The 13,241-nt window shown below is 34.7% G+C and overlaps 1 protein-coding gene and 1 long non-coding RNA gene across 4 annotated transcripts in view; one reads left to right on the forward strand and one right to left on the reverse strand.

Moving 5' to 3' along the window:
* The first annotated feature begins 4,764 nt into the window (after window positions 1–4,764).
* Window positions 4,765–6,013, forward strand: LOC311071132. The gene is made up of 2 exons (XR_014603766.1): window positions 4,765–4,947; window positions 5,371–6,013. It is a non-coding gene; the product is annotated as an uncharacterized lncRNA (long non-coding RNA).
* A 2,195-nt stretch (window positions 6,014–8,208) lies between these two features.
* The window catches only part of rassf7a (Ras association domain family member 7a), a 53,713-nt gene continuing 48,680 nt past the window's right edge, over window positions 8,209–13,241 (reverse strand). The window contains exons 4-6 of one of the 3 annotated variants that reach the window (XM_084095377.1): window positions 12,863–13,031; window positions 11,167–11,253; window positions 8,209–8,732 (exon numbers count right to left, since the gene is read on the reverse strand). In XM_084095377.1, coding sequence (XP_083951503.1) covers window positions 8,701–8,732; window positions 11,167–11,253; window positions 12,863–13,031 — 288 coding nt within the window. In that variant the 3' untranslated portion in view covers window positions 8,209–8,700. The remainder of the gene's footprint in view (window positions 8,733–11,166; window positions 11,254–12,862; window positions 13,032–13,241) is intronic. The other 2 variants (XM_084095376.1, XM_084095375.1) reach the window with 2 other exon arrangements.

Genomic DNA, 13,241 nt, shown 5'->3' on the forward strand with positions numbered 1-13,241 from the left:
TGAGGTCCGCCCAATAGGCTTTATTTTAGCAAATTTAACAATTAATTCTACTTGGATAACGGTTTTGGCTTATAAATATTAATTAGCAAGTTTACCGAGCAAATTCAGCACGACTAGATTCATATTTAGAGGTTCAAGAAACCCAATTTTAATTGTTAGGTTTTTTATTATTATTATTATTATTTGCAATTGCAATTTGGAACCATCAGCCAACACACAATAGCCTAACCCAATGTTTTTAATTAATAATACAACTTTTCATTTTTCCACATGGATTGTAAATTGTAATTATTCTATGTCTTGCAATACCAAAACACTTGTTCAGTCATTCTGATCAGAGGTCATGAGCTGTCAGACATCCTTGGGCTCAGCATCCCAGTTTGTCCCATAATAGCTTTACTAGGAGATATGTCTACATTACCGATTTTTATTAAACTTACTGTCCATGGCAAAGAAACAGATTCTACTTAATTGGAAAGACAGAACAGAACTCTCAATAAATCATTGGCTCAATTATTATAAGTACACTCAAACTTGGAGTAATTAACTGCATTTGGACATAATATAGAATCATTCAAACAAACCTGGTCCCCTTTTTCAATACCTAAATAGAAGAACTGATTCCTCTTTGTCATAAACCATAAGAAACTCATAAGGAACATTTTGTGCCGCTTTATATAACATATGTAGCTTATATCCTGTCAGCTTGTGTCGATTACTTTTCTTATCATAATTTAAATTCTACTGCCCTTAAATTTGTTGTCTTCTTTTACACTTTTTTCTTTGTTGTCTTTCCAGTGTGTCAGTATTTGGCATTAGTATTTTGTATTTGGTATAAATTACAACAGACTATTTCTATAATAGATAATTAAGTATTACTTAATATACTGTTCTACAATTATCTTTAGATTGATGTCATTTATATATTATAATGTTCTTTATGCTATACTTTCATTTCTTTTCTATGTAGGCCTATGTCAATAATAACAAATTTGTTATTGCTATTATGATTGTTAGTGGTGGTAGTAGAGGTAGCAGTATTGATATTAATATTATTACAGAAAAATGTGTCCTCCTTTCCTCTCCCCTTCCTTATAAAATCCAATTCCAAAACATTAGATATAGACACATAATTTATACACTCTATAAGCTGTCTGGGTCTCTTTTATGTGTACTTTTGTGTTTATACATGTCATTGGTCTCTTACTTTGTATAAGCAGCTATGTCTTGTTAATAATAATAATAATAATAATAAAAAAGAAAGTATTATTCTGTCGTAAAACTGATCATACAGACCAAATCGTAAGGCCTAGAGACTTAAAACCTGGCCAGATGGTAGGTCTCAATTTGGGGAGACATTGGCAAGTTATGACCTCAATTGGCCAACAGGAGGCGCTACATCAATCAAAACCGCAAAAAAATGCTCCTAACTCGTAGGGCCCTATTTTAACGATCTAAGGTCATGGCCTAAAGCGCACGGTGCAATTTGGGCGTGTCCGGGTGCACTTTGGGCGTGTCCGAATCCACTTTTGCTAGTTTAATGATGGGAAAAATGGTCTGCGCGCCCGGCGCATGGTCTAAAAGGGTTGTTCCTATTCTCTTAATGAGTAATGGGTGTGTTTTGGGCGTAACGTGCAATAAACCAATCAGAGTCTCATCTCCCATTCCCTTTAAAAGCCAGTTGCGCTCACACCATGGCGGATTCACTATTTACATGGCGGAATTTGCAAGTGGAAAAACTGAACGCTTCTCCAGTGAGGAAACGGATCTGCTCATGCGTGAGGTTAAAGTGCCCAAGCAGACCATCTACGGGACAAAGTGCACCCGCCTATAGGCGCATTACTAATGCACACTTTAAATAACAAAACAAATATCGCGCCATTGACTTTAGACCAGGTTTTTGTTGGTCAATGCCTCAGTCTATTTCAGTTGCCTCAAAATAGCAACGCGCCAACAATGCACCAGAACACAGCTGGTTTTCAGACCAGCAGCCCATGGGCGCACAGATGGGCGCAAATGCATTTGCTATTTAAACAACGTGGCGCAGGACGTGAAAATGATAACTGCGTTGGGCTGAAACTATCAAAAAACACTTGTGTCGTTCCTGGTGCTGCATTTCACTAAAATGGCTATTACTCTTTAACGCAATGAGATATTTTCAACAAACTTGTTATGCTCATGTATGACGTCATTCTGTGGTGACACAAAAAAAATCTGCGGCGATTCACCACTTGGTGGCGCTATAATACGAAAAATACATAAAAACTACGCAAGTTAGTCTGATTGACTTAAAAAATTGCCATGCAGTGTCTTTGTCCAAAAACATGGCTGCCACAGAGGTCTGTGCGAAGTTTGAAAGAAAATGGCCACCGGGTGGCGCTATTGTGTTTTACACTCTATATATCATGCAACATATAACATACACAATATTCATATCATGTTGAATCTCCTCATTCTGCCTCAAGAACCTGTCAATAAAATTGTTCATTAAATATTTGCAATTACTTAAAATTTACTCTTTCAAACTCCTCGTAAGCCGTTTGTCCAATTTGTTCGAAACTTGACATGCATCATCTAGGGACCCTCATGGTTTAATGATCGATTAAACTGTTTAGTAGATAAAAATGTTATATATATCTGGTATTGCCCATTGTGAGTAACATTTTGTGTGCACAAAGTATAAACTGGAGAACAGGTCATTTTGAAGGAATTCTGATGCTCAATTATTTCAACTGAAAAATGAGGCTGTAATGCTACTGTTGTCCACTAGAGGGACCCGCAGGAGTGGAAATCTTTTCAATTTAATTTTTCTATGAGTTTCCAGCATTGGCTGATAAACAAATGCTTAAAACCATTTTTACATTTTTTTTTCTGGTAATACTGTTTTATATAATTAGTTCACGAAGAAATATGTGAAATACTTATAAACCATAAAAATATATTTTCACAATTACACATCCTGATAACATTGAAAAGATATTTGTCTTTGTGTGTGTGTATGTGTGTGTGTGTGTGTGTCTGCTTTAAAATTTATTTGCTTTGAGATTACTGTTAGAAACCAACACTTTCAAAATGAAAGTGAGCCAATGAGTGGTCCGCTGTTGCCATCTGCTGGTTATAATCGTAATTTTGTCATTCTACTTACTAAAAGTTCTTTTCACAGGTTTTGCTTTTGCATTCATATGTAGACCTTATTAAAAACACTTATAACACTTAAAATCACATTTTGACAGTTTATCACTTCATTTGTACTGAGCTCTGTTTTGACAATTGTGCCACATAATGATTAATGTGAAACCTGAAAATGTTGTTATACAGAGGAGATTTACATGTAAGCCTTTTGTTACATATCATTTATTTTAAATATCTATATCTGCAACAAAATGTGTGTGCATGTGTGTGTAAGCATGCTTAGTGTGTATTAAGTATTATTGTTTAAGCCTTTCATTCTTTTGTGTGTGTTTTAGTGTAAACACTAAATACTCCATCATGGATATTTTATGGTGTCAGGCTGTCAGCCCTACATTTTGCGTTGGCCTATAGACCCTAACAACATAGATGGAATGAAGGTCTTAAAAAGCAGCTGAGATATGAAGATATTGCAGCTATATTCATGAATTGAACTTTCAAATGTGGAAGATTGTGACAGGCGCGCACACACACCATAAAGTTTGTTTATGTTTGTTGTTTGTTTTTTACAATTTTGTTTACTTCTCTAGCCTTCCCTATAATTTCATAAAACATAATTTATAAATTTACACTATATTTTTTTCATCAGCTGATCAATATGCATTCTCCAAAATGACTGGTGAATTCTGATAGGATTGTTGTCCCTATTCATTTATTCATTCATTTTAGTCACAGTATTCAAATATTTGCATTATTTACTTTATTTAGACAAGCAGTAAGAGCATGAAAAATGCTTTTACGTTCTTTTGTAAAATTCCGTGCATTAGCCTACCCCAAGAAACTTAATTCACAAAACTTTTGAGGTGGGGGAAAGAAAAAATATATATTTCAATGCAAAGTTTCTCCAAGAGGAAAGCAATACATTTGCAAGAGAACAGAACAATTTTAAGCGCCCGCTTTTTCCTAATTTTTCCCTTTATTTTTAGGGGCTCCCAGGATCCATATTCGTTAGTTTATTTGTAAATTAATGTAAATGGAAAACAATTCTAAAATAGAGTTTTCAAAATGACTTTTCGCGCCATCTCTCGTTCTCTCTCTCTCTCTCTCTCTCTCTCTCTCTCTCTCTCTCTCTCTCTCTCTCTCTCTCTCTCTCTCTCTTCCCCCCTTCTCTCTTTGCATCCTTCGTACGTGCACATCCACACTAGCTTCATGGCTTTACTATACACAGGCGAACAGAGTCCAACCACTTTCAAGACGCGGGTGGAGCTCTTTTTTTCAAAAACACGTAAAAGCAATATATAATTGTATCAGCTGAGAAATAGTACATCAGAATCCACTTGCAAAAATCAAAATGCAAAGTGTAATGCGGATATTACTCGAAATATAACAGAAAAGCGGAAAGTAAGTGCGCCGAAAATGGTTCATTCCTAAAGTACGACGTGCAAAACCGAACGCGCCGCACCCCGCTATAACACTCAGAACATCCACCAAACGACGTGATGGTCATAGACACGCCCCTCTGACGCTGTAATTCGATAATTCCATTTAATAGGCGGGGTCTCAATGAAGGGATCGGCCGACTATTGGCTGACTATCACGTCAATCAAACGCTGTTTTGCATAAGCAGGTCAGGTTGCAGTTGCAGGGGAGTGGGCAGGGTTGGGATAGCTGAACTTCTCCGCTGGTGTAGTGTACTATCCTCAATTTAATACTTTATTTGAGAAATTATTTACTTTGCGTGTGTTTTGATAGGACACCATTAAGGAATGATGGTTTTGCTCTTCTTCGAGTAATTAATGGGTTTATTGGGAAGTTAAGGTAAGTAAGTGTGGCTTTTAGCTCTAATTGTCTGTCAAAATTATTTTTATCAGTTTATTTGAACATGCGATAAACAGATAACCTTGTATAATTGTATCCTTTAATATTTCAGCTTTATTGTTTTTGTATGAGACATATATAGCGATACATTGACATATTATATTATCATCAATATTTTACCATAAGTGATAAATTAAAAATTGAGACTTATAATGAATCAAAACATGGTTGGAAAATGCCTTATGTAGGCTACTAATGTACTAACAAATTCAGGCGTTTTATCCATAAGCCACATGGTCGAAGAATAGATTGGATTATTTATAACTCATATAATTATCATATAGTACGGTAATATAATTATGAGAACGAATTTTGTTTATGCATATCCATCTGTACAGTTATATATTTATTATATTTATTCAGACATTGGCAGTGATATACTCCGGACTCCATCAGATCTTGTGATTTCTGAAAGCAGGTAAGCCACTGACTAACGCACATTGCGCCTGTTCTCCACTCCACTGTGCGTGTGACAGCGGCTAACCAGCTTTTGGATGTGTGCCTGACTGGGACTGTCCCACTGGAGACTCCCGGACGGATACAGTCACTGGAGGGACACTTTTGGCTCCACTGGCCCTCGACGAGTCTTTTTGTTCCTGTAACTCAACTGGTAATTCCCTGTGCGTGAAACCAAGCGTGTCGGATTCCCATGAGCACATGTCCTGAATAATCAATGTACAGTAAATGTAAATGTTGAATGGCATCAGACAGTCACAGATCTACAGTACACATGTGCTCAGTGCTCAGTTTTTTAACATGTATCTCTATATTAAGTTATGTAGTTAAGTTAAATATATGTATAATAATGTTACCAATATATTTTGCGTGCAACCAGCAGCTCTGAACTTCTGAACTTGTAGGTACAGTAATACAAGTCCAGTTACAGTAGCTGTGGGAGTGTCACTATTTGTCAATTGAAACGACTTTGAATCATATTCACACGTTTAACAAACAGTGTGATAATCTTCCATTAATTTGTCATTAAACTTTCATTTTGTTCACCCTTTTTAGTTTTGGTTTTGTATGTGGTTTTCAATATGTTTGAGATTTTCATGATTTGACACTATATAATATTATGGAAATATAGGCTATCAAATAAAATATAGAAAATATAAACCTTAAAGTTTCCGTATATATTATATTTCTAAAATTATAAAATATTTATTTTCTTATATAAACGTGCTTTTAGCTACAAAAGTTTGGTTGTAAGATTTTGCTAAAGAAATGGGTAATGCAGTATGACAACAAACAAGTTGTTAACACTTAATAAAAATAAATGTAAATAAATTATATAAATAAATAAATTCTAATGTTGAGTATACAAACATGCTTTTAGCAACAACATATTGATGTTGTAAGATTTTAACTAAAGAAACGTTAACTAAGGGTAACGTTGTGGTGAAACGCAAAGTTAACAAGTTGTTAACAATTTAAAAGTTACATTTGGGAGGGGGGATTAATACTTTTTTAGACATTTGATTTGTAAACCTTATTGTGCTAAAGAAACGAGTAACATGGTATGACATAAGTCAACAAGTTAATTTTTAAATGTTAAATTTAGTCAAAAATACATCCAGGCTTTGTCTTGAAAAGCACAAACTGCACTTTATGTTACATAAATCTGACTACATTTAGGTGATAAATGGTTACATTTTGGAGTTTGAGCTCCATAAAATGTAAATCCTGCCCCCTAAATTCTTTATAATGTATGGCCATTATTGGGGAAAAACTCAAGTGTAGTAACTGAAAAAATCATTACTGTGTCTCGTGTGTCTCGGACTGCATTAGTGCCGTTAATGGCTCTGGTCCACTTAAGGGAATGCATCACAGATTAGAGATTTGATTTGATTGAATCACTTCTGAACCTGCCTTTTTGTTGTGATTAAAACCCCTTGGTGTATTAATGTGAAAATGATGAATTAAAAAATATAATTCTCATTAATGTAAATTCATGAGCATATAGCCACGCCTTTATGTGTGTATGTGTGTGTGTGTGTCTATCCTATAGTTCCTGCTGACAGGCATGAGAGGATTGGAGGCTTACCATGGCTGACGGTTCCTTGATCTTATCTATATAATCCACTTTCATATTCATGATATCAAAACAGCCAAGCTAAAAGAGAACAACTCAGACAAACACTTTATACTGAATCATGCGAGGTATTTAAAACCTTTGTGGTGAAGGAAGAACAGATCTGTGATATCATAAGTTAAGATGTGCAGAGTTTTTTCCTGTTAGTGGACTAATGAAATTATGACTTCCTTTATAAAAATATGTCTTTATAGATTTTTATACACTATAGGACAGTTCTGGGTTTAGATTAGTGTCTCCTAAACTTAAATCCAAGAACTATATTTGATCAAATCAGATTCAGACCATATACGTAACATGAATAGGTGATGATGCAAGAACGTAATAAATAAAAAATATTACAATTCCAATTAGAATAAAAAAAAATCAACATCAATGAAAATATTAATAATTTTTAAATAAATGAAATAATATATTAATATTATGTATATTAAATGTGAAATGAATTGTAGTAAAATATAAGTATACAAGCATATAATGCCTAAATATAACAATAAAAAATATAACCAAATAAAAAAATATATTTGTGGAGGTCAGGCCAGCTTAAGTATAATAACACATAATACCAAGAAATTCAGAAAATTAATGTTAATTGTTTTACTCAAATTATCTTAATATAATTTGTAATAATAATAATAAATAAGTGGAACCTTTGGACCCCACTGTATACTCTCAGTGTCGTTTTAGAAAAATTAAGTTTGTTTTATTCATTTTTTTCTATAGTTTTTATTTTTTAAATGTCTATATAGTTTTTATTACTCTTTTCCATTTTAGTAGTTATTTTAGTACATCAATAAAAATGAAAAGCTGAATAATTAGCTGAAATAAAATACGTTTTTTTTTTTGTAACTCTACTGTAAGGTCTATTACTTAACTTTAGTTAATCCATTAAATAAAGTGCATGAGAAATATATTTGTATTTGTTCATGTTATAAAATAACTGTTTTGTGTTAGCTCAGGTCCGTTAGATAATATTAACAGATACAACTTTTGATTTTAATAATGAATAAGTAAATGTTGAAATTAACATTAAGTAAGATAAATGCTTTAGAAGTATTGTTTATTGTTAGTTAATGTTATCTTACCAAATGTAACCTTATTGTAAAATTTGATTTCAGTTTAAGTTTATTTTATTTCAATCACCAATTTTCATGGTTTTAGTTCTAAACTAATAACATGGTAGACTGCAGTTGTGTGATATGAACACTCATGTTAGCCTGTAACATGTATATTATTAACCCAGTGTAAGTGTTAGAAAACATTCCCTGTGTTTGCTTTCTCTTAACATCTGAACTTTGTGAATCAGTAATGGAAAGTGAGTCTCGTCGACAAACCGACATCTAAGACACAATGCACAGTCTTTATTAAATACATAGACAAAAGTATAAGTTCTCGAGATAAAATCTGGTAATATTTTACAGTAAATACATGTTTTGAAATGTACCAAAAAGTAGTAAATATATCATTAATATATATATTTATTCATATATACAGGATATATATATATATATATATATAACATGAACTGTTATACTGATGCCAGTTAAGATGAATTTAAGCAGAAAGTCATTCTACATCCTTAGCCCTGTGCTTCAGGTTTATTACCGCCAAGACGATTCCCTGGAAGTCAGGACTGCAAGACACATAGAAAAGTACATTGAGTGAGGCTGTTGGGTTTAGAAACCATGATAGGTACAAAAATACTTCATCTGTGGAGGTTTCAGACACATTCCCATGCACACAGCAGCCGAGAGAACACAGCGGGAAACTTCAAACCCAGAGAAAAGCCCAAACGTCTCACTTCACTCTGCATGTAGCAGTCGCTAAACCAGAAACATACCGACTCAGTCTTATGGATGAATATGTAATATAGCACAAGGCATTGATAATGTGTGGGAAGGATGAATTCGACATCATTGGTTCTTTGGAAATAGCGAATACACACAGAGACTTTCCAACAGTCCAGATACAGACCAGAAAAAACAACTGATCACTGCTAAAACATCTACTGATGATATTCTTGTCATTTACATGTTCTTGCACAAAGAAAATGTCATCATGGGAAAGTTTCTCCTTAGAATAAGTAGCTAGCCACTGGTTCCACTTTTAAAAAGTCCCAGCTTTGTAATTGTTTGAGAGTGGAAATAGTTTATATTTTTGAATACTTGTAAATGCCATTCGTTCACAATCATATGCCACAAACGTGATGCTTTCAAAATGACTCTTTTATGTACACTGGTCACAATCTTTGTATTAACATTCAGAATGAATAAAATTACTGTTTTGGATCATTGTCCACTCGGCACATCTTGTGGACAAATAGTTGTTTAAGGAGACAAGAGATATTAACATGTCACATCATTAGACGTGTTAAAGTGATAGATCACCCGAAATTGAAGATTTTGTCTTGATTTATTCACTCTCATGATGTCCAAACCTATATGATTTTCTTTATTCTGTGGAAAACAAAAGGAGATATTTCGCGAAATGTTCAAGCTGCTGCTTTTCCATTCGAAACCGTAATCAGGGGCAAGATTCACAAAACATTCTTAAAGGGACAGTTCACCCAGAAATCAAAATTCTGTCATCATTTACTTATTCTCATTTCGTCCCAAACACGTGAGACTTTCGTTCATCTCTGGAACACAAATGAAGATATTTAAAATGAAATCTGAGAGAATTTCCTTCCATTGACAGCTACGCAACTACCATTTTGACGCTTCAAAAAGTTCATAAAAGAGATCGTAAAACTAATCAATATGAATTGAGCGGTTTAGTCCAAATGTTCTGAAGAGACACGATCGCATTTATGATGAATTTAGGCTTTTATTTACATATAAACATTGATCAACAAACGTAAACAGAAGCTCAAACGTGATGCGTAACAAGAGAATGAACCTCATTGGTTCTCGCACGTCAAGTGAACATGCTTGAGCTTCCGTTTACCACGACTGATGTGTGTGTTGATGAGTGTCTATCTGTGAATAAAAGACTAAATTAAATCTGTTTATTATATAAAGTGATTGTGTCTCCAGAAAATTTGGACTAAACCGCTCAATACAAACTTTTTGAAGCGTTAAAGTGGTAGTTGCATAGACTTTCAATGGAGGGACAGAAATCTCTCCGATTTCATAAAAAATATCTTCATTTGTGTTTCGAAGATGAATGAAAGTCTTACGGGTTTGGGACGACATGAGGGTGAGTAAATTCATTTTGGGGTGAACTATCCCTTTAAAAATAAAATTCTTCTCAACTGATACACACGTTGCTCCAGGTTTGGATTGGAACCCCAAACACATTCAGGTTATGCTGAGTCCAGCTCATCACTGGGAAAACATTCAGTTACATGGAAGAAAGTTATACAGGTTTGGAACCCCAAGTAAATGAAAACTGAATTTTTATATATAAGGTGAAGTATCCCTTTAATAACACACACACACACACTCACAGAGAGAGAGAGAGAGAGAGTGAGAGAGGCACTATAAATCAGCGAAACAGGGCTCAAAACCACACAATGTAAGGACACCAAACTGGGACAGAAGAGCGTAAAAAAGGAGAGGTGTGTAGAGCTCAAAGGAACACTGCAGAAACACTTTAGTTTGCGAATTTTAAGTCAAATTACATCTTCATAAGCATAAATATCTCAACTAGACTTAAGTTGTTAGCAGCTTGTCAAGATGTAATTTGAAACCAGCCCACTACCCCTTAAACTAAAGTGTTGAAGAACACAGGTCATAGTAACACTTCTTTATGAAAGGCACTACATACTGACAATGTAATATGTAACAGCCATATTTATAGACCCAAGTAGTTAAACAAAATCAGCGTATATTAATAATACTAATATACAGAGACTGAAGATACATGGGTAATGTTGTGTAAATTAGTTGACGCAATGCCTTTCAGCTAAAGTGCTACAATAATCAGGCATGTTGATGGAAAGAGTGCGGTTAAAGGGGGGGGGGGGGGGGGGGGGGGGGGGGGCACCATGCAGGCACCAGACAGGACTGTCCCGCTGGGATTGAGGAGCAGGGAAGCAGCAGCGGGCGTCTGTCACACATACACACCCTCAGGGTTCAGGCTGGACACCAGTGGGTGCTGCAGGTTTCGAGGGTGACCAAGGAACTGCTTAGCAGTGGGACGTGGGGGGGAATCTGTGCCAATGAAATATGGGGTCAGATATACAACAGCAACATCAGACGTTCATATAAACACACATATCTGTGTTGGCCATTTAATGACCATAGTACTGTACTATTTGTGCAGTATGCTATGTGTATTCATGTAATAACAAAAAGAAATGCAGTGTACAACCAAAAATCATTAAAGAAATGCTGTATCCCATAATGCAACGCACTTTCCTTTTCCAGCTGAGATGTTTAGAATCTCATATAAATGTTTAGAACATTTTTTTCTCGATCAATTTTCACATTACTCTAATATTTAAATCCAAGAAGATGACCGAATGCTATATTTTGAATTAAATATGCATAAACAATCATAATTGGGTAATATGACAACAAAGTGAGACAATTTACTATTACATACTACATACTGATTCACATATTCAGAATAGGGATGCACCGATATAAATATTTTGGCTGATACCGATAACCAATAATTCTTTATATTTGAAAGCCGATAACTAATATATTGGCCGATAAATCTAAATCCAAATCTTTATATATTTTTTGTGAGCCTGATTACAAAACCAAAAGTCTCACCATAAAAAGCCTTGTCCCAAGCACACAATTATAACATACTCATTATAATTTTATGTAGCCTATATGACAGACTCCAATCATATTTCAAGCAATTCAAAACCATCATGGCGAACAGCTGAAGGAAAAAAATGATCCGATTTCCATCGGAAATCCATTATTTATCAGCTTTAATATATCAGCCTTCTTATCGAATATCATTTTCCTATTGGGCCGATAATGATAACATAAAAAATTAACATATATCAGCCGATACCGATATGGTGGGCGATAAATCGTGCATCCCTAGTTCTGAATGAAATACTTGTCTACTGTGCAGTATATACTATTTAAAATATATATGTGAAACAGTATGCATTATGCAAGGATAAACATTTAAAATAGTAATATGCAATCGCATGATGTTACATGTTTAATTTAGCGAGCATCATCTAGTTATTCTGTTGGAAATATTTTTATTTTTGTATTAAAAATCTTAAAATGTCGCACGCTATACTGTAGCACACTACTAGAAATGCGAAGATTAGTATGGTAGAATGCTATTCCAAATTTAGATCATGTGATTCCAGTTACCACATCATTAACACATTGCATTGTAGGATAAAGTATTCTGCAGTGTGTATTTTGTATACTGAACATTAGAAATCAGTAACGATATGCTTAAAACTGACAAGTTTTTCCTTTGAGTTTTCCGCGTACATTGTCAAAACGATCCCCATTCACACGGATCTGCGAAAACGACTAAAAACGCTGTATTCTGCTGCCAGGCCATTAGATGGCGATGAAACACTATAGACTAAACACGTAATACGCATGTGCATGACATCACCGTCTTCAGAGATTCGCGTTTTTGATGTTTATACGGAGATCGTTTTCAAAAACTTGCACTTTGAAACCCGTTTTCCAAAGTTTGCGTTTTAGGCACCCAAAACACTGTTGTCATGTAAACGAACGGCCAAAACGCATAAAACGTTTTAGGTTTTAAGTTGAAAATGGTGTCGTGTAAACAGCCCATTAGTGTGTGTGTATGTGCAGGCCATACCATTGTGTTTGTCCTGCTGTTGTTGAGTCAGGTCCAGTTCTTCTGGGTGTTCATTAAGGTCTGTGCGGGATTGAGTGTGGGTGGGCAGGGCTCCAGCCTGCTGGATAAACTGTTGTAAATTACACTGTCTGAGCTCCTTATTCAACTCCTCCACTTCCTCCTGCTTTGCCTACACACAGAGAGAACAGACCATCACAAACAGCCTGCTGACGAAAATAAAATCAAGTACAGTTTAAATCATTATGAAGATGAATTATTAAACTCAGTCATTTTTGGAGTTGCTGCACTGTAGTATGTTGTTAAGATGCCTAAGATTGGATACATTTTAGATTTTTGTAGTTATTAAATTATTTTTTTTATATTTATAATATAATATTTT

This window comes from Abramis brama, assembly GCF_963993115.1.
Source record: "Abramis brama genome assembly, chromosome: 20".
Lineage (NCBI taxonomy): Eukaryota > Metazoa > Chordata > Actinopteri > Cypriniformes > Leuciscidae > Abramis > Abramis brama.